We start from the raw sequence: 26312 nt of genomic DNA, 5'->3' as shown, positions 1-26312 counted from the left end.
TGCTTACATGTAAGTGAAATGAATGACAGGAATGATACAAGGGGTGAGAAGGAGGAACTAATATTATTTTACTTTTACAGCCTGGTCAACATGGCGAAATCCCATCTCTACTAAAAATACAAAAATTAGCCAAGTGTGGTAGCGTGTGCCTGTCGTCCCAGCTACTCAGGAGGCTGAGGCAGGAGAATGGCTTGAACCTGGGAGGCGGAGGTTGCAGTGAACCGAGATCGTGCCACTGCACTCCAGCCTGGCGACAGAGGGAGACTCCGTCTCAAAAAAAAAGATTATTTTTATAAGATATTCTCATTACACAGGAAGTAGTGTAGTATTATTTGCAAGTCAGCTTAAATTTAGTCACAAATGTATATTGCAAAATCTAAGACGACCACTAAAAAAAAAAGAAAGAAAATTAAAAAACAAAGAAATATAACTGGTGTGCTAAGAAAGAAGAGAAAATTGAACCATAGAAAATGCTCAACCGAAACCACAACAGGCAGAAAAGAGTGGAAGACAAAAATAGAATACAAGAACAAAGGAACAAATAGAAAACAGTAACAAATATGGTAGATATTAATCCAACTATATGAACAGTCACTTTGAGCATCAGTGATCTAAATGCACCAATTAAAAGGCAGCATAAATCAAAAAACAAGAAACCCACTTTAAATATAAAAACAGATATAAATTAAAAGTAAGTGGATGAAGAAACATACGCCATATTAACACTAATCAATAGAATGCAGGAGTAGTTATGTTAATTTCAGACTTCAAAGCAAGGAAAACTCTCAGGGATCAAGATAGCCATTACACAATAATAAAGGGATTGATTCTCCAAAAAGACATAGTAATCCTTAACATGTATGCACCTAAAAAGACACCATCAAATTACATGAGGCAGGCCCGGGGCAGTGGCTCACGCCTATAATGTCAGCACTTTGGGAGGCAGGTGGATCACTTGAGGTCAGGAGTTCAAGACCAGCCTAGCCAACATGGTGACACCCTGTCTCTACTAAAAATACAAAAATTAGCCAGGTATGGTGGTGTGCCTGTAATCCCAGCTACTTGGGAGGCTGATACAGAAGAATCGCTTGGACCTGGGAGGCAGAGGTTGCAGTGAGCTGAGATGGCACCATTGCACTCCAGTCTGGGCAAAAGAGCCAGACTCTGTCTCAAAAATAAATAAATAAATAAATAAATAAATAAATAAATAATAAAAAAATTACATGGGGCAAAAACTGATAGATCTACAAGAAGAACTAGATAAATCCACTATTATGGTTGGAGACTTCAACATCCCTCTTCCAGAAATGGACGGACTCAGCAGTCAAAAAGTCAGTAAGGATGTGGCTGAACTCAACAAGACAACCAGTTGCCTGGATATAATGGATATCTATAAATGCTATGCTCCAGCAACAGCAGAAGATGCATGCTTCTCAAGCTCATGTGGAACGTTCACCAAGATGCCACATCCTGGGACATAAAATGCACCTTCACAAATTTAGAAGAGCAGAAATTATACAATGTCTGCTCTCAGACCACAGTAGAATTAAACTAGAAATCACTAGTGGAAAGATAACCAGAAAATACAAAAATACAAGGAGATTAAACCACACACTTCTAAATAACACATGGGTCAAAGATGAAATCTCAAGAGAAATTTTAAAATGTTTTGACTTAAATGAAAATGAAAACATGACTTACCAAAATTTGTGGGAACAGGCAAAAACAATACTTAGAAATGTATAGCACTGAATGTATATATTAGAAAAGAAAAAATACCTAAAATTTAAAAATCTAAGCTTCCAACTTAGGAAACTTTAAAAAAAAAAAAAAAGCAAATTAAATCCAAATTAAGTGGAAAATAAATGAGTAGAGCCGAAGTCGATGAAATAAAAAACAGGAAATCAATAGACAAAACCAATGAAACCAAAACGTGGTTTTTTTGAAAAGTTCAATATGATTGATAAGTTTTCAGCTAAACTACTATAAAAAAAGAGAGAGGACACAAATCACTAATATCAGAAATGAAAGCGGGGACATTGCTACAGATTCCATGGACATTTAAGGGATAATAAAGGAATACTATGAATAATTCTATGCCCACTAATTTGATAATTTAGATAAAATGAACTAGTTCCTGAAAGACACAGTCTGCCAAAAGCCACACAAGAAGAAATGGATGATCTGAATAGGCCTACATCTATTAAATAATTGAGTCAATAATTGATTACCTTCCAAAACAGAAAGCACCAGGCTTGGGTAGGTTCACTGGCGATTTCTACCAAACATTTAAGGAAAAAATTATACCAGTTCTCTACATCTCTTATATAATGATACGGTTTGGACATTCAGTTGTTTTCCTCAGGTCTGCAAACTCCTTTATTTCATTCTGTTGTTTCATAATATTAGTCAGGATGAATTAGGTTATGCTACAGTAACAAATCTAACCACAACTTTTCAGTGTCTTATCACAATGAGTTTGTTGTTGTTGTTGTTGTTTGTTTGTTTTCATGCACAACTGGGTGAGGGCTGACAGCTCTCCAGAGCAGCTCGCTTCCAAGAGATAACACAGAGTCCAGGGTACTTGCATCATAAAGCTATGCCACATGGAACCTCAACGCTATACCACATGGAGCTGATGGTTTCTAAGTTGCCCAGGTAGGAGAAATAACAGCACAAAGAATTTACACACACTTGCTGGCCTGGCGTTGTCTTGAATTGGCCTGGAATGTTCACCTAGCAATTAGATTTATTGCTAGAATATACACTTTTGGGTCAGATGGTAGGGTTCAAGGGAATGCAAAATGCCTGTGTGCCCAGGAAGAAGAAAACGACACAAGATTTGGTGAAGCCATAGCATCATCTCTGTCGCATTTACCGTATCATATCATTCTTGAGCTCTTATTTTATTAAATATAATGGTCTTTAAAAAATTACTTTCTAGTGTAAAGAGATTGGGAAGAATTTTCTTCTTTTATTTGAGAAAAGTTTTCTTGTAAGTTCTTTGCCAGTCTTGCGCTTATTTGCCTGTTTGCTTTTCTTTTCTCTTTTTTCTTTCTTCTTTCTCCTTCCTTCCTTCTTTTCTTTCTTCTTTCTCTCTCTCTTTCCTTCCTTCCTTCTTTCCTTCCTTCTTTCCTTCCTTCCTTTCTTTCTCTCTTTCTCTCTCTCTTTCCTTTCTTCCTTCCTTTCTCTCTCTCTTTCTCTCTCTCCTTCCTTCCTTCCTTCCTTCTCTTTCTTCCTTCCCCCTTCTTGCAGCATCTTTGCCTAGTTATAAGGCTGTTTCTTTTCATCTTGAACAAACAATTCTGTCCAGACCTTCTATTTTCTCTAATACAATGTGATGACTTTTTTGGAATTCCTTTTCCACTATATTTAAAAACAAATTTTCCCCTCCGAGTTATAGTTTGTGGATTGAATATTTCATATTTTCTATATATTTTAATATGAAAAGGGATAGTTGGAAAGGAAGAGTTTATCTGTGGTTCTAAGTGGTATTTTTTAGAATATGTGAACCTTTTCTCTCTTCTGAGATTTTGTTAAAATGCTCATACCAGGACTCCCAATGCCCATGTGAGGACTGTCTCAGATTTGGGGGTTTTTTTCTTGTGATATGTTCACTTGTATTGCTACTATTCATCAGACAGAAGAGGAAAAAGATTAAGACACCCACACAACTTGTTCCTCTCCAGTGGGTATTAGTGAGAGGCGTTAATGAGAATTCTTAGGATTTTTCTACTCACCAGCATGGTTTTGGAGCACAGGGGTAGGATTAGAAGCTTAGTCTTTCTGTGCTTTCCAACTCTGCTCCAGAAGTTCCTTGGCTACTAATATTTGAGGTGTGTTTCATTAAGGTACAATTCCATCATTGCCTATGTGCTATTAATGAATTTTTGGGGGTGGTTTTTGTGATTTTTCTTTTAATGTGTTAAGGGAGGGAAATTCTTTGATATAAATCCCATCTGTCATTTTCATTTAGACATCTATTCAGTCCAATTTTGTACTTTTTTATAAATCATTGTCAATGTAATCTAAATTTTCAAAATTATTGCATACTTTAGTCCAGAGGGTTTTTTAATGATTTTTACAAACTCTGGACTGTATCAGTAGATTTGGTCCCCTTTGTTAATTTTTGTCTCCTCTGCATTTTTTCTTTTCTTTATCACTCCTACTAAAGGACTGTCTAGCTTTTGTTTCAAAATCACACTAACAATGGAAATCCTTAAAAAGTTTAAGACTGTTTTCTACGCTTAGTAAACCTTTAACAAAAGTGTAAACATTATAAAATTAAGATTTAAGTAGTATGTTATTGATTACAAGATAAACTTCTAATTTTAACAATTAAGAAAGTAAATAGGCGGGAGTGGTGTTCACTAGGGCCGCATGACGAAGTACTATGGATTGAGCGGCTTCACAGAAATCTATTCACTCATGGTTCTAAAGGCTAAAAACCCAAGATGTGGGTGTTGGCAGGCATGTTTTTCTCTTCTCCTCAGCTTTTAGATGGCCATCTCCTCCCTGTGTCTTCACATCGTCTTTCCTCTGTACCTGTGTTCAAATTTCCTCTTCTTATAAAGACAAGTTAGATTAGATTAGGGCCAGTCTTAATCACTTCATTATCACCTCTTTAAAGATCGTATGCTATGGTTTGAAGATGTCCCCTCCCAAATTCAGGTGTTGCCAATGTGACAGTATTGGGGGTGGGGCCTTTAAGAGGTGATTAGATCATGAGGGCACCTCCTTTCATGAATGGGATTAAAGCCCCTATAAAAAAGGCTTCAGCCGGGCGCGGTGGCTCACACTTGTAATCCCAGCACTTTGGGAGGCCGAGACAGGCAGATCACCTGAGGTTAGAAGTTTGAGACCAGTGTGGCCAACATGGTGAAACCCTGTCTCTACTAAAAGTACAAAAATCAGCTAAGCGTGGTGCTGGGCACTTGTAATCCCAGCTGCTAGGGAGGCTGAGGCAGAAGAATCGCTTGAACCCCGGAGATGGAGGTTGTAATAAGCTGAGATCGCACCACTGCACTCCAGCCTGGGCGACAGAGAAAGACTCTGTCTCAATAAATAAATAAATAAATAAATAAATAAGGCTTAATGTATTTTGTCCACCCTCTGTCATGTGAGGACATGGAGTTCCTCCCCTCTGGAGGATGTAGCCCTCACTTGACACCAAATGCTAGCACCTGGATCTTGCACTTCTAGCCTCTTGAACTGTGAGAAATAAATTTCTGTTCTTTATAAATTACCCAGCCTGTGGTGTTCTGTTATAGCAGCACAAGCAGACTAAGACCTCTCATTTCCAAATACAGTCACAGTCCGGGCACAGTGGCTCATGCCTGTAATCCCAGCACTTTGGGAGGCCAAGGCAGGCAGATCATCTGAGGTGAGGAGTTCGAGACCAGCCTGACTAACATGGTGAAACCCCTGTCTCTACTAAACTACAAAAATTAGCCAGGCATGGTGGCAGGTGCTTGTAATCTCACTACTTGGGAGGCTGAGGCAGGAGAATCGCTTGAACCTGGGAGGCGGAGGTTGCAGTGAGTCGAGATCGCGCCGCGGCACTCCAATCTGGGTGACAGAGTGAGACGCCCTCTCAAAAACAAACAAACAAACAAACAAAACAAATACAGTCACATTTGGAGGTACTGGGGATCAGGGCTTCAACATACGAATTTTGAGGGGACACAATTAAGCTCACAACAAGTAACCAGGAGAGACTTTTTAATGTTATAATACAGGCTGAGACACTAAAAAAATAGTGACTCAAAAAAAAAAATAGGTTATTTTCTCTCATGAAGCAACCTGCAAGTAGGTAGTATGGGGCTTCTTGTATGTCCTCCAGTGCCCCAAGTCCCTCTGAATTGTTGCTGCTCCATTTCCCAAAGAATTGCTCTCATCCTGTGTCTAGAACTTCTAGTCACTCAGTGACCATCTGTGGAATCAATGAATGAATAACATGCTGTGTTGTGGAGCAATGAAGGGACTACATGAAAGGAAGTGAGACTCCTGACAGGATTACATGAATAGAAAATATGATTAAATGTCGATGTCTGACCAGATTTGAGGAAGCCTTGGAAGCCAGAGGGTTTTGGAAGCAAAAGGGATGAAGCAAACCCAACTCATTCATTTTCTACCAATGAGAAAACTGAGGCCCAAGAAAGTAAACTGATTTGCCCACATAGCTAATAAGTAATCCATTCTTCTGATTCCAAGCGAAGGTCACTGCTCTCCCCACTATCATAGGCACAATATGGATACTCTGCAGTTTTTACCATGGAGAGTGACATGATGTATGCTTTGTGGTAGGAAGACCAGTTTTGATGGCTCTTCAGTGTCATTCATCAATGACTGTTGAGATACTGTGACTGACACTGATTTTGTGCACACAAAAGATAATTGTTTTCCTCTTGGCTGCTAACAGCCCCCCCACCCCCCATATTGTTCGGGTTGGTGGGAGGGGAAAGGAGATCCTTTGTTCTAGGAGACGGAGTGCCCTGCCCAGTGTGTGTGTGTGTGCGTGTGTCGGGGGATAATCCTGATTAGGCCAGTCATGCTCATTCCACTTCCCTTTGCCAATGATTGGTCTAACATTGACATGGACCAGTTGATATGTGACCTAGTTCTGGCCAATGAGATATAAAGGGTGTTCTTCTGGGTAGCTCCTTGACAGAATTTTCTCTGACTTAATAAATAGATAGGACTCAGCAAGGAGAGGACTTCTTTGCCCCACCTCCTGACTTGACTGTAGTTGTACAAGCCACCTTGTGACCATAAAGTAACATCAGAATTGGCAGGGCAGAAGGACAGGAAGGGCATGCTTGGCCATTTCAGCACACTGTGAAATTGCCTCATTCTACCTGAAACTGCCTTCTGCAGACCCCTTACTATGTGAGATTATTAAATTTTGTCTTTATTGCTTAAGTTGCGGTTAGTCAGGTGTACTGTTTCTTGCAACCAAAAGCATTCCTAACTGGTATATTCACCATTACATTTGCTTTTTAAACAAGCAGTTGAATGACAAAAGATCTCCTTGCAGTTCCCTACAGTTTTCTTTTTCATATTTATTTATTTAGAGACAGGGTCTTGCTCTGTTGCCCAGGCTGGAGTGCAGTGGCACAGTCATAGCTCACTGCAGCCTCAACCTCCTCGGCTCAAGTCATCCTCCTGACTCAGCCTCCCGAGTAGCTAGGACTACAGGTGGGTGCCACCATCCCTGGCTAATTTTTAAAATTTCTTTGTAGAGACAGGGTCTCAGTATGTTGCCCAGGCTGTTCCCTACAGTTTCTATACAAAGAAGTACAAGATAAAAATTCAGAACTGTACATTCCAGAGGAGAGAAGGGTCTGGTTGGCCAGAGGGCTCAGGAAAGACTTCCTGGGCACAGGGCACTTGGGCCCACACTCACACACGGTAGGTGAGAGTTGAACAGTCCGACAGAAATTGTCAGGGTGTTCTGGGCGCAAGTGCAGGTCCCAGCATGAGCAGACGATGACAGCTCCTTTGGATACCCTAGTGGACCTGGATTCCAGGCTGGATTCCAGACCTGAATTCCAGTTTCAACTCTTGCTTGAGTGTTCTAACGCTCGTGGGTGCTCCAGGAAGTCTGCGCTTTCAGTCTTACAACACTCCCTGAGGAGCGTCAAGCAGGCATGTGTTGAGGCAGGAAGCTCCGAGGCTGAACAGCACAATAATAGGCCCCTCTCTTACCCCACCTCCAGGCTGCACTGCCTGCCCTTGGCTCTGAGCTGGGTGAATTTCCTGACTTCTTAATATACCTTCCTCCTGGGGCTGAGGTCCTTATCTCCTTCCTTTGTGGCCCAAGTCTTAATTTTAGTGTCAGGGGATCAGACCAACAGCCTGAAAGTTTCCTTCCAGGACCTAGAGGAGTCTTTTAAGCTAAAGGTACTCCTGATGGCCTGTTGCAAACTTCCCAATTTTTAGATGTGGTCAGGCTCTTCAAATCATGTCACACTATTAAGGATTAAAAAAATACCATAGGTAACAAAAAATACACGTTTAAGTGACTCTTGGCTGGATGTGGTGATGTCTGTAATCTCAGCACTTTGGGACGCTGAAGCAGGAGGATCGCCTGAGGCCAGGAGCTTGAGACCAGCCTGGGCAACATAGTGAGACCCCATCTCTATGAAAAATAATAAATTAGCTGGGTGTGGTGGCACACACCTGTAGTTCCAGCAACTCGGGAGGCTGAGGTGGGAGGATTGCTTGAGCCCTGAAGTGCAAGGATGCAGTGAGCTATGATTGTACCACTGTACTCCAGCCTATGTGACAGGGCAAGACCCTGTCTCTAAAAAATCAATAAATAGTGACTCTTCACTTGCAAGACCGGGCACTGAGACTGTAGAAGAAAAGCAATCACTTTAATATTTGGGGGCTTCTTTTTTTATTTATAAGGAACAGGTTTTGGGGGCTTTTCTAAACTGGAACTGTATTTTCACTGGTTGTTAATTATAACTGCTGTTCTTTCTAGATACTGAAATCACAGGATTCCTACCTTTTCCTTTTCCACCATCATTTTTTAAAAAAATAGGATAGCATTTTAAGTGCAAAGTACAAAATAAGCCAAGACAAAAATGAGCCGTGGCTTGTCCAGCCAGGCAGTGGGGATTGGTAGCCAGAAAAGGCCTAGACAGGCCAGCAGCCTGTCAGCTTCCACCTCCTCCAGCTTTTTTACTGAAGCCCATACCTGTGGATTCTTCCTGGTTCTGGAGCTCAAGCAGATCATGCAGTTTGATGGAAAAGGGAAGGGTAGTGCTCAAGACAGAAGCAGGAGGAGAACCTCAAGTGGACTCTGGACAGGATGCGCCATCTCTGCTGTTGTGTTGCCTGAGCCTTTAGCTGGGTCCTGATGAAGGTTCCAGCTATCCCGGGGATGCTGATGGAAGCTCAGGGAAGCAGTTGTCCACATGTGGGAAACCCCGTAAGGCACCATGGAGCCCTGAAGACCAGTCTCCAGGGGCAGGAGTGATTGCTGGGCTACCCAAGGCGAGGAGATGTCAGGACAAGAGGGGGACAGAGAGGTCTTCACCAAGATGAGCTCCTCCCTCTGAGACCAACCTTGGCAGATCAAGGTTTTTGTTTTAATTAAGGAGCCAGGGGGGTTCTTACACAGAGCTAAGGATTTTGTGCTAGGATTTGGCAGCAGAGGCTGGTAGAGAGAGGAGATGAGCAACTGGACTGGGGCAGGATGGAGAAGCAAGGGAGCAGGGGAACAAGACAGCAATGAGCTGCCCTGCAGTAATAGCCATGCAATCCAACAGTTACCCAGGGGCAGAGTCCCACAAACAGGCATCTGAGGGCTTCCAGTCCAGAGAATGGGCCTGGCACCCAGAGGCTGGCTTTAACCATCAGGGAACACTTGAAGTCAGACAGGAGGTAGGGTCTCAAACGATGCCTGAGGGGAAGGAAGAAAGGGTTCAGTCTCGAGTAAATGTACATGGTGTGCTGGTGCCCATCCAAGGCCCAATCCCATCAGAGGCCTGGAATTTGAGGGCAGAAGTACAGCTAACCCATGGGGATAAGTTCTGGGGGATTAGTCAGGCAGCATGCAGGAGGCATATGGCAAACATTACTCATGTAATCATACTTAACACTTATCCAGTGCTTAGTTTGGTCCAGACATTATTATAAATGCTTTTCTGGATTCTTCCTTTAATCCTCACAACAACCCTACTATTCTATCATCATCCCTGCTTTGGAGATTAAGAGACTAGAGCCCACAGACATTAGGTGACTCGCCCAAGGTCAGATATCCTGCAAGAGGCAGAGTCAAGATTTGAACCCCCGGCAGGTTGACCTAGGAGCTGTGCACAGACCCACTTTGGCAGTAGAAGTTTTTTGCCCTCTGCTCTATGTTGCTTTCTGGGTGCAAGCGACCCTGGGCACAAAGGTGGCAATCTTGACCTGAATAAGTTCTGAGCTGACCTGCAGGCAAATCCTGCCTGCCTTTCACTGACTGATGAGATCATCTCACAGGGATCCAGAGAACAGAGCAATGCATCTTTAGGCTCTCTCCTTCTGTGAAGAGGCCAGAAGGTATGAGGATTGTGCGGGCAGAAGTCTCAGCGATGGCCTGAGAAGGTCAAGGGTTACCCCTACATTCTGATTCAGGTGTGACTGGCCAAGCACATCACCTCGCTGCCTCCTTCCTCAAAGCAAGATCATGTGATTGGACTAGATCTATAAGGTCCACTTGCACACTAAGATTGTATGATTTTGTGTTTATCTTTACCAATCAATCTTCTGAATTTCTTTCCTTGTCCAATTATGAGGACTTCTGCATAAATTCTAGAAAAAAAATGGCTAATGGTCTTGCAATATTATCTTCCTGTTCCCAAAATTGCCTAGAATGCTTGCCAACAAATCATGTTTGTTTTGTTTTGTTTTAAAAACATAGTTTTTAAAGTCCTTTTTAATAATATCATTAGATGATGCAGCATGGGTTTTTATCCTCTCACCCCAAATTTCGTTTTCTCTACTTAATGATCTCCAGCCATAATTTTCAAACAAATAACATGGAGAAGAAAAGGGATTTTTAAAGGAATTTATTTAATTTTCAATAAATAAAATGAAAAAGAAAAGTGATTTATTTTCCTCCTCTCCATCATATAGATAGTAATTTTCTGGATTTTTCCTTTTAAAGGGTTTTCTTGTTCTTTTTCTTCTGCTGCATTTTTTATCTGGTTTTTATTTCTCCATGCTACTTCTTTCTGCAGCAGACTTTCCACATCAACTGGATTTGTAACAGTAGGATTTGTTTCCTCTGCAATTGCTTTATACCTCTTCATGCCTTTTCATCACACTCACACAGAATTTGCTAGAAACTCACAGGGAGGACATATGTCTTCCTATCAGTGAAACCAAAGCTCTGGTCAACAGGTTACATTCATTATCCCTCCTTTTCTCTGTAGCCTCAGGCTCAGATCCTGAAATTTACTTTGGACCAATAGTTCGCATTTTCAATTTCCGACTAGAAAAGAAAATTAACTTTTGCTCTGAAAAAATTGTAAGCATATACATAAGAGGAAAGAAATGTTCATAAATTATGTATGCTTCAGCATTATCAATACATGGCCTATCATGTTTCATCTTTACTCCTCTTGGATAATTTTTTAAATTGATGCATAGGAAATGTACATATTTTTGTGGTATATGTGAAAATTTAATACATTCATATAATTTGTAAAGATAAAATCGGTGATATTGGGGTCTTGGATGATTTTGAAGCAAATCTGGGTCATTTTATCACTTTGGGATTACTTCAGCATGTGAAGAAAGGGAATTTTAATTAAATAATAAACTATTATTTGGCTGGGTTTCAAATTTCAGCAAGAAAACCCACACTAATGGTATAGCTGGGGCTTATTTTTATAGATTATTATTTTTTCAACAGAAAAATCTAAAGTCAATGGTGATACGCAATTCTTCCCCCCACAGTAGGTTTGGTTGAGCTTGGGGATCTAATTTTCTTACAAATGCTGGGCTTGCCTCCAAGAGGGCAACAGAGCTGTGTTTCTGCAGGCCTGGCTGACTGCTGGGCAGATGGCCCGTGGTCCAGGGCAGAGTGAGGCTGGCTGCTCCGTGACTGCTGCCGCTGCTCATGACAAGTGCGTCCAGGAGGAGCCTGGAAGAGACACAGGAAGGAAAGGGCTGGTCTTCCACCGAAGTCGCCAGCAGATCTGCCCTGAGGGTGTGTCTGGAGTTCGGGAACTTTTGAAGAAGGCTAAAACTGGAGTACTCTGCTAGGCACCCCTCCTTCCTCAGAGGCGGAAATTAAACAGCCTGGTCAGAGCCTAGCCATTACAGAAAACTCAGGCTAGCTATCTCAAATATATGTGATTTTTGTCTTATATAGATATGACATGTATGTTACATGTAAACTTATAACAGATATATGACATGTGAAGTCAGGATATAGCACTACCTGTTGAATTGCTACTTCCTTAAAATGTTTAGACCTGAGCCACACTATCCTGTTGTCTTTTTAAATATTTATTTATTTATTTATTTATTTATTTTAGAGGCAGGGTCTTGCTGTGTTGCCCAGGCTCATCTTGGACTCCTGACTCAAGCAATCCTCCCATCTAGACCTCTCAGGCAGCTGGGACTACAGGCACACACCACCACACCCAGTACGCCATCCCTTTAAACTCTGCCTTGGCTCCTGCCTGACAATAAAGTCAGTTGCTTTCAATTGCCCACTCACCCCAAAACGGCTAAAACTAAGTCCTCCTGCCTCCTCTCCAGCCATCTCCCGCAACGTCCCCATCAGCCAGTGCCTGACTTCCTTAGAGTCCTCCCGGGAACCCTGAAGTTCTCCTGGTCTTTTCCTTCTCCCTCACCTCAACCCCAAACTCAATTATTTCTACATCCCTTCCCTGAACTGCTAACCAGAGCCACCCTGCACCCTCCCCTTCCCCTCATGGTACCAGCCCTATTCTATTACTTCTTAACAGATTTGCTTTTTCCTTCATGAATTTATTTAACGGTTTATTCATTTCCTTCCAGTCTCATTCCCTTGTAACCCACTATTGGCCAGTCTAACCATCCTAAAGCCACCCTTTCCTATACTGACAGAATGAAACACACGTGAGTATCTAGCAAACGGCCAGGCCTCCACCTTACCTGTGAAAACTCAGCCTCCCTGTTCCCAACGCCTCCACCCTTCACTGGCCTCTCCCACAGTTGATTGGTTTTATTACCTGCTCTGTCTTTCCGGAATGCCTTCTCTTCTCTGCTGATATAAACTGTTACTACCTTCAAAGCCATTTCCCAATGCAGTAACTAATGATTCCTTTCAGAACTCATAACTGTATCTTGCCTTTAATTGCCTTAGAAATGTTTCCTAATATTTCATGGAAGCCTGGCCTTCTCTAATAGAGTGCAAGGTCTTCTAGGGGAATAATTATATCTCCTATGTTATTATTTTCAATCGAATTAGCATGGCATTGCTGAATGAAGGGATACATTTCCTGGATCATGCACCCTGCCATGAGTTGTTTCCTTCCACTGCTCAGCCAGGTCACTGGTGGACTAAGCTGGTAGGGTTTTAAGTAAAGCAGGGATATTGATGAGTGTGCATGTGCGTGTGTACATCTGACTAAAAACATTCCAGTGTCAAATTAAGATTATTTTGGAATTATTTGCAATGCAGAAACTGGAATGTCTAGCAAGAGGATAATAGTTTGCGGCTATTAGCTACAACAGTTATGAAGGCTCTATAGAAACATGGAAAGATAAAAGCCGTCTGTATGGAAAAGGCTCGAATGAAATACACCACAGTGATCACAGTGGCTCTGCTGAGATGATGGAATTATGACTCATCCTCCAGACCTTCCCTTCTTTTAATCTTTCCAAAATGTTATATTTAATGACTGTGAGTATATTAAAAGTAATAAAACAGGAAAAAGAGTAAAGGGAAAAGTCAATGGCTGGCAGTTAAGTGCTGAGATACAACCGACCTTAGGCAACATGGTAGCGATACTGATTAGAGGTCTTTCCTCGAGATTTCTCTAATTGGCCACTTTTCCTTTAGGCCGTATTTGCTTCTCTGATTTGCCGCTTCCCCTGCCCCGTGCTTCTCCAACTATCCCAGCCTGGGGTTTTTTTTTTTTTTTTTCTTTCAACTTTTCTAGTATGCCTTCAATAAAACCTACCTGTCTTATTTCCTCTTGCTAGGACCATCAATTATTCCTAAATAATGACATAGTAAATGTGAATGAGTTCATATGCAGCCTCCTTTGGTAAACATACAGCTAGAGATAATGACACAAAGGAATAACTGGAGTCCTTCCTTGGTTTATTCAACCTCCACAGATCTCTACTTTCATCCATCCATCCATTCATTCATTCACTCACTCACTCAGCTTTGTCCTCGTCAGTGATTTTGACGATGACCCAGAAGGCACGTTTACCATATCTGTGGATCATTTGAAGCAGGAGCTGTAGAAAGTCCACAGGATGGCAGAGACCAGAAAGACTTCGCCGGGCCAGAAAGGCAGACTAAAACAAACAAGAGGCTTAAACAACATGCACAGGGTCTGCAGCCTGAGTCAACCCAAGTGGCGGCTGCACAAGGGCAACCAGATAGCAGCTCTCGTGAGAAAGCCTTGGGGCTTTAACCAGGAGTAAGTTCCGGAAGAGTTCAAGGTATGAAGGCACTGACAGAAAAGGCTCCTTTGATCTTAGGTCCCAGGAAGAGAAGCAAGTTCTCTCTGTAGCAGCCCCTGGGAGGAGCGGGAGGAGCAGGAGGAGCAGGCGAACCAGGAGTCCAGCGCTGGGAGGCAGAGCCTCAAAAAGCAGGCAGAATTCCAAGTAAAGCCAATGACGATCTTATAAACAGCAGCAGTGCCCACCCATGCGAGGGAGAAGGTAGTCAGGAGCAGACAGGAGCATGAGTAGCAGGAACAGGAGGAGCCAGGGAGCCCAGGCCAGTGGCCCCTGAGGTGCCACCAGTGCAGTGCCACCCTGCTCTCGGTGGCACTGGCCTCATCTCCAGGAGGGGACTGTCCCCTGTGCTTCCTTCTCCACGCTGCTCTTCCCACCTGAACGATTTTCCTTCCTCGCTCCCACTGGTCCTTCCCACAGGCTTTTCTCTCTGCCTGAAAGAAAAACTACCTCTAGGAGGAGGGAAATGATAGTTGTGCTGCATTTTCAATCCTGAGCGTGTCACCTTCAGGGACACTGATATGCTGGAGCCTTGTAAGCTGAGCTAGATGGAATTTCTGGAGCGTGTCAGCTGAAGGGTAACCAAAGGGACGTGGATGTTAAGGCTGGAGACAAGGTGCCCACGGCACAAGAGGTGTTTTTACGTGTTCAATAAATTTTCATGCGGCGATATTAGAGCATTGAAGAGGAAATCCACGAATTGACTCAGTAGATGGGTTGAATGGCTTTTAAACCCAGTACCAGATGTTTACGTTCTTTGAAAATGGGGGCATTTCAGTCACAGTGGAAGCTTCCCATAGCATGACTTTTGAGCCAATGGAGTCATCAGCATCTGATAAGTAAAATCATGCATGTGCCCACCTGGTGAACTCCACAGAACTTGTTAGCAGAGATTTGGGAGTGTGTGCTTTTTAGACCAAGGAGCCTGAACTGTCCGGAGGATATGTACTGTGAAGCTTTTTAAAATATAACACAGAAAGGTTTTATGAGATCATCTGGTTCTTGTATTCAATCATACATATTTGCATTATGCAGAGTATACCCATAGAGTATTTTTTCCTTTTGTATCAAGCAACCTAACCCAAGTGAGAAAGAAATTCCTGACTGATCCTCAGTGACTGTAGCTGATCAGCTCCACGCTTGGTTTTTGGAGGAAGGTGAGAACCCAGGCTCCCTCCTGTCTCTCACACTGGTGCTCCAACACCCTTATTCAGTCTCGAATATTAAAGCTGATGGATTTAGCAACAGTGTGCTTCTGAATAGGGGTGAGAAAGAAACCTCAAGAGAATGTTTGTAGCTGATAACAAGAGAGAAGTGTCTGGTTTTGCTAACCAAACAGGAGATGAAATGTTCTTTTGTATGTGAGCAGGAAGCAAGCAGATTGTCTACTTCAATAGCTTTTTATACCCACCAGCCGTGTTGAATTCGATCTTCTCCATCAGTATTATCTATAAAACCTCTTTCATTAGTGATTTAGTTAGGAGAGTGCTGTAGCCTGTTTTCATTCAAAGGTATTATCTCTTTCGGGGAGAGGACTGGGAGCTATACCTTTATTCCCCGTATCTAAGCTAAAATGAAATCAGGAACAGACCCTTGTAACAATTTGTAGCATTTTTGAAATCTTTGTGAGAAAGCTAATGCAACTAACAAAGAAGTCATAGTCAATAAATTGGTGACTCTAATTAAAAGCAACTTTTCAAAAGAGCAGTTGGGAAATGTGGAAGCCCACCCTTAACTGCAGCATGGTTTTCATGTAAATCTTAGATTTGACTGTGACTCTATTAACCTTAAATAATTGAGCAACATATTAATATCATTGATTAGCATCTTAGATTATAAAGATTGCTTCAGCTGTCCGTCAAATACCTGTTCTGGCTTTACAGACACAATGTAGATTCATTGCTGGCAGCAGGTTTGGAAAATGTGTCTATGAGTGAAAGACATCAAAATGGCATTTGAAAAAATGTATAAGCAAATTAAACCTTTGTACATGGTACTATGGACCACTTTCACCCAGAGTCAAGTGAACGTCTCTCCTGAGAAGCCCTCCTTGGGTTTTCCCTGCCAATAAATATGCCTTTTCTTCTTTGAGCAGATGGAGGACTCAACACCCCTCCAGCACTGGAATGCCGGTCCTGCATTGCAGCCTCTTCAAGTGTCCACCTCCTTATCACAGTCCAAGCCCTTTAGAAGGCAAGGATGATGGCTCTCCATCAGTGTTTTCAGCCCTAACCCAAAGCCTGGCCCCTGCTGAATGCTGCAGAAGGACAATGCTGACAGCTTCTCCTTGAAAGAGGGTGTAGGAGTGACAAGCAGCTCTCAGGTGAGACCAACAGGCACTGTGGCTCTGCACCTATGTCCCAGGCTGTGTTCTGGGCTGGGGGACCAGTGAGGAGAAGGATCAGCTGTCAAGTTTCCAGCTGTTCTGTGGAATGATGCTGTGGGTTTTAGAGGACGCACGGGTGCGGGAGGCAGAGAAAGGCGCCAGGGAGAGTGGTGAGGAGAACTGGAAAAATAGAAAGGGCTGGTGAAGCCAGCAGGTAAGCAATGGCTCCGGCAGTCTTCCTTGCCTCTGAACCAGAAGGGATCCAGGGACAGTTAGTGGCTCAAGTCCTGCGCCTCCAGGTGCCCAGACGTGCATTTCCTGTGTGGAGTGGCCGGGGCCTCTCCTTGGTGTGCAGCCCAGAAGTGTGGCAACTTCGGGTTGCCCAACCTTCCCAGGCGGGGAGGTAGTCCAGTCCTTCAGGAAGAGTCGCTGGCTCCGTTCAAGTGCCATCACAGCCCCTTGTACTATGTCCCTCTGACGGGTTCCAATAGGACTATTTTTCAAATCTGCGGTATTTACAGAGACAAGACTGGGCTGCTCCGTGCAGCCCAGGACGATTTCAGCCTTTGAGGTAATGGAAACATAATTGAGGAAAAACGTGGAATTAGTGTCATAGCAAATGATCTAGTGCCTCAAGTTAATTTCACTCGGTTGTGGTCAGAGTCACTCATCTTGAGTAGCAGGCTGCCACCAGAAGGATTTCTTTTTCGAGCATTGAGGAAATAAAGTGCAAGTGCTGTGCGCTTCCAAGTTGCACGAGCAGCCTCACGCCTCAGCTTTTTAAAGGTATCATAATGTTATTCCTTGTTTTGCTTCTAGGAAGCAGAAGATTGAGGAAATGACTTGGGCGGGTGCATCAATGCGGCCGAAAAAGACACGGACGCGCTCCCCTGGGACCTGAGCTGTTTCGCAGTCTTCCCAAAGGTGCCAGGCAAGCGTCAGTTCCCCTCGGGCGCTCCAGGTTCAGTGCCTTGTGCCGAGGGTCTCTGGTGCCTTCCTAGACTTCTCGGGACAGTCTGACGGGGTCAGAAGCGGCGGGACAGCGCGGGAAGAGCAGGCAAAGGGAGACAGCCGGACTGCGCCTCAGTCCTCGGTGCCAAAAACACCGTCGCGGAGGCGCGGCCAGCTTCCCTTGGATCGGACTTTCCGCCCCTAGGGCCGGGCGGCGGAGCTTCAGCCTTGTCCCCTCCCCAGTTTCGGGCGGCCCCCAGAGCTGAGTAAGCCGGGTGGAGGGAGTCTGCAAGGATTTCCTGAGTGCGATGGGCAGGAGGAGGGGCAAGGGCAAGAGGGCGCGGAGCAAAGACCCTGAACCTGCCGGGGCCGCGCTCCCGGGCCCGCGTCGCCAGCACCTCCCCACGCGCGCTGGGCCCCGGGCCACCCGCCCTCGTCGGCCCCCGCCCCTCTCCGCAGCCGCAGGGAAGCGAGCTTGGGAGGAAGAAGAGGGTAGGTGGGGAGGCGGATGAGGGGTGGGGGACCCCTTGACGTCACCAGAAGGAGGTGCCGGGGTAGGAAGTGGGCTGTGGAAAGGTTATAAATCGCCCCCGCCCTCGGCTCCTCTTCATCGAGGTCCGCGGGAGGCTCGGAGCGCGCCAGGCGGACACTCTTCTCCGCTCCTCCCAAGCAGCGGCGGCGGCTCGGAGTGGGCTCCGGGACTCAGGCGCAGCGGCCAGCGGGCGCCTGGCGGCGAGGATTACCCAGGGTAGTGGTTGTCTCCTGGCTGGAGCCGCGAGACGGGCGCTCGGGGCGCGGGTCCGGCGGCGGCGGAGAACGAGAGGAAGGACTTGGGCGGCCAGGTCGTTGGCCGCGGGGAGCGCGGGCACTGGGCGAGCAGGCCGCGTCGCACTCACCATGGTCTTCTGCTGGGACACCGGGGTCCTGCTGTGCGCGCTGCTAGGCTGTCTGCTTCTCACAGGTGAGGCGCGGCCGGGGGCCGGGGCCTGAGGCGGGCTGCGATGGGGCGGCCGGAGGGCAGAGCCTCATAGGCCAGGGCGGGGTGCACGCGGGGAGACAGGGCTGCAGCCCCGAGAAGCTGGCTACGGCGAGAACCTGGGACACTAGTTGCAGCGGGCACGCTTGGGGCCGCTGCGCCGTTTTTCCGAGGGAGCGCCTCGGGGAGTGGCTGGCCTGGACCCGCGAGCATCAGCGCTCAGACGGGGTCCGCGCTGGGGCTGTCTGTCTGCGACAGCGTTGCCGATCCCTTATCCAGCTGTCGGGTTGGGGTCTCACTGCTGAGGCCCCGGGGACTAGGAGCCCCACGCACCTGGACCTGCCTGGCACCCAGAGCCCGCTCCCAGGCGGCCTGGCGCAGATACACGGGGTCGCCCGGAGCCGGGAGCAGAGGCTCCTGAATGCCTGCCAGGCTGCCCGAGGCTGGGCTGAGGCCGGGGCGTTGGTGATATGGGGCACTGGTCGCGACCTCGCGCCACGAGAGTGAAGGAGGGGAGCCGATTTGGAGGAGACGCGTGCCTGCGGGGAGCAGGAGGAACTCAGGAGAGGGCCAGCGCCGGCATCTCATGACCCGCTTGGGCCCCCGAGCCGGACTGTCCCGGGGAACGCGCGGTGAGCGCCCGCTCCTCCCAGCCGCGCGCGGACCGCGGGGCCCCAGTGCGCTGCGCTCAGCCACCCGGGTGGGGCCTCTGCCGGGAGCAGGCGGGGTGCGCGGTCCAGCCCGTGTCGCCGACATCAGTGACCCTGACCGACGAGGGCAGCCCAGGGCCCAAATACTGTTAAGTTACTGACTTACAAGCCTAGCCTTTAAAATCCCAGCGAAGAGAGGGCGGGCGATTTTGACCAAACCATGCAGTTTGAGGAATCGGTGAGGTCCGCCCGCCACCTAAGTCAGCCTTCGCTGGGCGTTTGGGAGACGGGCGGTGGAACCGTCAGGGGCTGGGGGTTTTACCAGCAGTTAGACCGCCGCCATCGAGGAGTCAAAGCCCCAAGGAACTTGAGGGTTCGGACTCGCAGTCTCTGCTCAGTGGGGCTGAGTGGCGGAGCCTTGTGCCTTGTTCCCCTGGGCGCAGAGAGCCAGATTTCGGAACGCCTTTCTTTTAAGCATCGTGGAGAAAAGGTAAAATATGAAATAAAATACAGTAGTATAAAATAAATCATTGCAATGATTCCCGGGAGGAAAAGTCAATAAGATGGAGCATATTAAAACCACCACCACAAAAAAAGAAAGCTTGTTAAACCCAAAAAAACAGTAATAGTTAAATATTCTTTCTCAGTGAGAAGACTAACTAGACCGTCAGTTTCCAAGTAACAAGTAATAGTTCCAATTAGATTGGTGAAACTACTAAACCCGGAGACAGGGCGAAGTAGTAACTTCGGAGAACTCACTGTAGGTTGGGAAAGATGCTAACATAACCATATTAAATAAAATGTTGTATTTTCTATTTCACAAATACATTTTTTTTGTTTTGAAAAGTCACTTGTATTAAAATATAATTGCTTAGAGAATTTAAATACCTCACTCTATTATGTAAAGATAAATCTAGGTAAATTACATGAATCTAAAATTATGGAGGGAAAAATACGTGATTTATTAGTTTTTCTACTTCACATAGATATATCTTTATTTCAAAAACATGCTGACTTTAGTGAAGCATCGTTTTGTTTGTAATTGGGACCATCTTAGATCGGTGGAAACTTGACAGAAACGTGATTGGGATCCTCTTGTGATTTTTCTTAGATTATAATTTACTGAAATGGGGCAGCAGTTTTCGAACTCTGATTTTTTTTTTTTTTTTTTTTTTTTTTTTTGCCCTTTTTTGGAAGAAAGGACTAACACTGGCAAGGTGAGAACCTCTTTACCTGACAGTTAACAGAATAGTCTGTTAGCTCATGTTAGCTCAGTCTGCAGCATGGGTGCTTTTGAAAACCCATAGTTTCTCTGTCTGGTTAACAAGCATCTCACAGTAAAACAATCAGCTACCACCTACTTTACAAACTGCATCAGGGCTTTCATGCTCAACTGAGGGGCTGCATATCCGGGAAGCAATGTCTAGTAAGAAGCCACATTTCCGCCCTGCAGAGTTCTCTTGCATCATTATGAACCTGGGTCTGCTTTCCTTCAGGTGCTATGTAATCTTTGAATACTTATCAGCTATTAATATTGTGTGTGTGTGCATGCCTGGTGTGCACATGCATTGAATGTAAAATAACCAGAGGCTCAGTAATACAAAAAGATCATGCCTTTCCCCTCTAAAGAGTTTATTTACCTCTTCCAGATCTTCTGGGAAATAAAAAGATGCTAATAATTCAGATACTTTCAAGTCCTCTCTATTGCTCTTTCTCTGTAAAGGATACCAGTACTCTTTCTCCAGCTCTGAGTCTCATTTCCTACTTTTAAGGTATCACAGCCTGGATGAAAGCTACAGATCTTTTTCTTTGTCCTCATTTTTCTTGAGTTCTTGAACAGCTAACATTTACAATTTACTGTAACTAAGTGGAAATACTGAAATCGTGAATTTTGTGAAGGAAGTCCACATTAATAATATTAATGTGTACATGAAAATACCTATTTCAAATTGAATGTAATAAATCTCTTAAAGTTAATTTTTTGTAACAATTTTTGTTGTTTTCTCCAAGGTTTTATGAAGCTGCACTGTTTTTTGGTCTAAATTGCATATTCGAAATACTAATTATTTAGGAGCTTTGGCAGCCTACATAGTTTTCCAACTGATGCATCATGTTACGAATGAACTGTAGGTGACTACTTACTCCAGTTTCTCAAATATTTTTACTTTATGTTTTATCACTTTGTTCCATTTTTTTAATTTCCCTGTTAGAAATTCTATAATAGGCTATCTGGTTTCTTTTCTAATGATCACCAAATGGGTACTTTGCTTTCGTATGTAAAATGAAGACGTTAGAATAGGTGGTTGATTTCTAAGGCCCTTTTCTGACTCCAAAATTCAATTGATGATTCCAAGAAATGGCCTGAACACTGTGTCTGTCTTTCTCTTTTTCTCTTCCCCACCTTATTTATATTTGTATGTAGAGTGAATGAGAAACCATACTGATGCTGGAGCTGTTAGGATGAACTGGGTTTCCCCTGCTAATCACATTAAACTTTCTTTTTCTCTAGTAGTATGTACCTAAACAGCCTGTCAGTTTGGCCTTGTGTAGGCTGTTTTGCAAGAGATGGGCTGGTAGAGGATGCCCAAGCCAGCAGTCATCTTTCTCTTGGACTTTTTTTACTAGTAGAATGTATAACTCTATAAAGTAGATGCTCCCTCAAAACTCTAGTTGCATTAACTCTTCTAAGGATAGCAGTCATTTTAAACCCCTATTTATTTCTTGAATTTTAAAAACTAACACTTATTTGCTTCAAAATGGCTTTATTCTTTTTTAAAAAACTTCCAGATTTTAACAGGGATACTAAACTCCTTATTTAAGATTGAGCCTACTTTACATGACTTTTAAGAAACAAACTAATTACTTTGTTCTTTCCAAAAATGATTGAGACATTTATAAATCTACTTCAAATTTGTTTAATATGGAAGTTGAAAGTGATGTGTTACAAAAAAAATGGTTTCATATTGAGCAAAATAATGTAATGTCCTTGAGGAAGATTATGCAGCCTGTTGCAATCTACACAGCAGAGTTATGGCTGATGTTTGACCTGGCTTGGGCAGTTGGGCAAGACAAGAACAAATAACAGAGTAAGTAGCTACTGTAGTGCTTTAAACTGAGATGTGTATGTGGGTGGGGATAAGAATGGAGAGAAAGCGAGAGAAGCTATCTTGGCACGTGAATGTTAAAAGCGAAGCCTGCTGGTGTTAGTAGAGACCAGGAGTGTCCAGTTCTTGGTTTGGATCTCACAGTTAGGGGTGTGTTGGGTATTAAGTAAATATCATCATTTTTCAGTGCGTTTGTCATTGCAGGTAGGGGAGGAAGGGCATCTGAAGTCATATCAGACTTTTTTTTTTAAGTAAAAATATATTACTGTGAGTAGTTAAAAGCATAGACCATCTGCTGCATTTGGTTTAAGCAATTTGGTAGAACCGAACAGTCCATTCTGCTCCATTGGCCTTCATCTACAGGAGAGGCTTGTAAGAAATGACAAGATCTTCTGCCAGACGCTTTCCAGGATCACTGGTGGTTCCTCGCACTCTTGGGTGCTGTGGAAATTGCATGCTGCTGATTAAATTGCTGGATTTTATACCAGATTGAGGGAAGGGAAGGAAATGGGAGGAATGGGGTATTTGAGGGAGGGCTTGAAAAGAAAGCCTCTGACTTAGCTCACGGGGCTGCAGGGGGGTTCATTAAGGAAACAGTTGCACTGAGTCTGCTGAAGATAGTGGACTAGATTTCCTGCATTGCCGCTGGGGCGGATGTGGGGAGATGTCAAGAATTCCTGGGGATTTCCCATCCGTCTTGGTAAAGCTGGATGCCTGAAAGCCATTTCTGATTGCTGCTCCTTTCCTCAGTTTTGAGCTCTTTGAGGGACTTGATCTTGTCTCACAGACACACACGCACGTTGTAAAAGCTAGATGGAACCTCATAGACCTCATCTACTCATGCCAGAGATGGGAAAACCGGCCCAGAGGAGGCCAGTGCTGTTTTTCAAGGTCAACAGCTGGCTAGTGGCAGGCCCAGGAACAGAACCTGATGTTCCTGCTTACAGACAATATCTCTTCTTCACTGGTGTATTTCCTCTTCCCTAAACGGAAGACAGATGTTCAAATATTTATTGACTATCATTATTACAGTGCTAAAATTTCTTTCAAAATGACATCTTTTTAATATGAAGTTTTCTTCTATTTTCTTAAAGCACATAAGGGGTTTAAACTAAGAATCAAAATGATGGCTGCTTAGTAGCACGCCAAGAGATTTGATGAGAAGATTAACTTTCCTTACGAGCACTTGGCATCCTTTTTCTGAACAGCTGTGGCTTACATACTTGTGGCTTATGGTACTAGCTTTGTCTCTCGCCTCTTCTCTCCACACATACACACTGGGTTCCAGCTACACAAACTCTACCCTAGTCAAACAAATTACTCCCCCTTCTTCAGAGGCGCCTTCACTTGCATCACTGTGTTCATGCTGCTCGTCTGCCTGCAAGACCTTTTCCCTCCCTCTGTGTCTCCTCCTCCCCTACTTGCAAGATCCAGCCCAGTAATCACGCTCTCTGGGAGCTCCTCCTTGTAGCTCCCAGACAGCACTTGCCATTTCTTCTGCTCTCCTGTAGCCCTGCGGTGTACCCTCCTCCAGTAATTCTCACTTTGCATTGTTAGGGTTTTATGTGCCTGCGTCCTTTCTCTGGGAGAGACCCCGTGTGTTAGCTGTCAGACCGCTGGTACCTAATAGAAAGCCTTGTACAGAGACTCTGGGTAAGTGTTGGAATGAATGAGTACATTAATGAATATGTAGCCACACTGTCATTTCAAAGACGCAATCTCAGATACAAATTTATTCCATGAATTTATTCCAGTATAGTAATGTGCTCCTGCCTGTTCACTTCGCCTCATTTACAACGGATTACTTACAGCAACCATTCTCAACAGATAATATTTGTCCTCTTCAGTGAGCAGTTGAGATGTATGAGATCAGCTATGCTCTTCGACTCTCTGAGAAACCATCTCGTGTCCTCCCCTCCTGTGTGGGCACAATGCTTCACTGGGGCCTCTGAGCCACCAAAGCCAGGCTCTGGTCACTGCAGAAGTCCTGTCTTAGCCTCTGTTGGTGAGGTGCTAAGCCCTTCAGCCTTGTCCTGCAGTGTGTGATGCAATTTTTAGAGAACAGAGTCCTCAGATTTTAGGGTTTAACTTTTTTGCCCTCTCTTAGACTCAAACCCAAGTCCTTGGGTGCTGGGCTGAGATGCATACCTGAACGACAGAGGTCTGGCCACAGTCAGAACCAACTCTGTTTTAATAGGGGCATTGGTTATAGGACCACACTGGTCTGTCTAACTTCCTCTTTCTTTAGGATGAGGTCTCCTCAATGCTTCATTTAAATGGGTTCCTGGCAGGACCACCCTACTAGGTGTTAGACATATTCTTAAAAATTGGAATCCCATGACTTGGGCTCAAACTGGTGCCTCCCTATCCTCACCCCCATACTGGCCCATGCTGTGCATGCCCACACCGTACTCCAAAACATGCTTCTCACTCTGTGCTCCGAGGTCCAGAAACATCAGCATCCCCTGGGAACTTGATGACTCAGAGCCTATACTTTAATAAAATCCCCACGTGTTTGTTTGTTTTTTCATTAAAAATCGAGAAGCTTTGATTTTAGTAAAGGATCCAAAGTCAGTTCTGGTGTCAGGGTTCATTTCGTTTTATTTTTATTTATTTATTTTTTCAGACAGAGTCTTGCTCCGCCGCCCAGGCTGGAGGGCAATGGTGCAATCCTGGCTCACTGCCACCTCCACCTCCCAGGTTCAAATGATTCTTGTGCCTCAGCCTCCCAAGTAGCTGGGATTACAGGCATGTGCCCCATGCCTGGCTAATTTTTTTGTATTTTTTGTAGACACAGGGTTTTGCCGTGTTGGCCAGGCTGGTCTTGAACTCATGGCCTCAAGTGATCCACCTGCCTCGACCTCCCAAAGTGCTGAGATTACAGGCATGAGCCACCACGCCTGGTCCCATTTCCTCTTCACTAATACCCTAGTGATAAACTTTGACATGTGTGACTAAGGGACTAGACCTGGGCCAGCCAGGAATCTCTCTCTTCTGGCTCCCATGTTGGTCTCGTGCCGCCTTCTGCTGGGACATCTGTGTCCTCCTTCAAAATTCTTTACAAAATCTTGTACTTGGCTTAGACTTGTAATCAAAGTAAACAGAGGTTGTGGTCTTGAAGAATACCATGGTTAACCAAATCATGGGTGGCGAGATTAAGGTCCTGGAATATATGGATTTGGTGGAAAATAGTAAAGATGCCATTAAATAGCCAGGTTTTAACCATAAGGTTCTACGAGGCTTTTGCTTCTGAAAGAAAATGACTTGGTGGCAAAAACCAGCAGTGGTAAATATCCTGCAGAATTTTTGGTTGTCAGGGAGGTGTCATTGTCTTGCTGCATTGTGCTGCCGCCGATCACACATTTCATGTGCCTCTTACTGGCTTGAAATTGAATGTATTTGCACTTACATTCTTCCTTGTCATCATTGCCAGTCTTGACAAATGCTTTTACCTTTTCACAGATTATCACAGTGCTCGCAGGCACTTTTTCTCAGCCTGGGCTTCTATCCTTCTATTTAACGGGTGGGGCACAAATGGATTTCCTCTCAAGCCACAGAACCACCCATGTGGTCTACACAGGCAGAGCTACAACAATTATCAGATTCTTTTGTTAAAAGAGGCCTGAGGTGAACCTAGCATAAATGAAAAGCCTTGGCTGTTATTATACACAAATATAAAACCACTTAAACTCAAGGCAACCTTTAGCAAAACCCTAATTAGGAATTAGTCTGCCAAGTGATCGCTGTGAAAGCCTTTGCCTCTCTCTAGGGCCACAGTCCCCAGCCTGGGCTCTACATTAGAATAATCTGGAGAGCTTTTAAAAATCCTCGGGTCTTGGCTGTACCCCTGACCAATTTAATCATGAACTCCTGAGAGGGACCTAGGTAGAGGTAATTTTAAAGCTCCTGGGTGAGCTGAGGTTAAGAATCTCAAATTTCATCACACATTAGAATCACCTGGTGGGCTTGCAAAACTAGCTGGCTGGGCCCCACCCCAGAGTTTCTCATTCAGTAGGCCTGGGGTAGGGCCAAGAATTTGCTCTTCTAACAAGTTCCCAGGGGATGCTGTTGTGCCTGGTCCAGAGATCATACTTGGAGAACCTCTGCCCAGGGGCTAGTTT

At 44.6% G+C, this 26312-nt stretch overlaps 1 protein-coding gene across 4 annotated transcripts in view; it reads left to right on the top strand.

Annotated features, from left to right (window-relative positions):
* Positions 1-18045: 18045 nt before the first annotated feature.
* The window catches only part of FLT1 (fms related tyrosine kinase 1), a 198852-nt gene continuing 190585 nt past the window's right edge, over positions 18046-26312 (top strand). For 2 of the 4 annotated variants that reach the window (XM_010362355.2, XM_010362365.2), the window contains exon 1: positions 18047-18422. In XM_010362355.2, the coding sequence (XP_010360657.2) occupies positions 18359-18422 (64 nt within the window). In that variant the 5' untranslated portion in view covers positions 18047-18358. Of the gene's footprint in view, positions 18423-26312 lie in introns of all 4 variants that reach the window. The other 2 variants (XM_010362346.2, XM_030922464.1) reach the window with 2 other exon arrangements.

Source organism: Rhinopithecus roxellana, chromosome 18, assembly GCF_007565055.1.
Source record: "Rhinopithecus roxellana isolate Shanxi Qingling chromosome 18, ASM756505v1, whole genome shotgun sequence".
Taxonomy (NCBI): domain Eukaryota; kingdom Metazoa; phylum Chordata; class Mammalia; order Primates; family Cercopithecidae; genus Rhinopithecus; species Rhinopithecus roxellana.
Note: the sequence above shows the minus strand (reverse complement) of the source record. Positions and strands in the feature narration are given on the sequence as shown.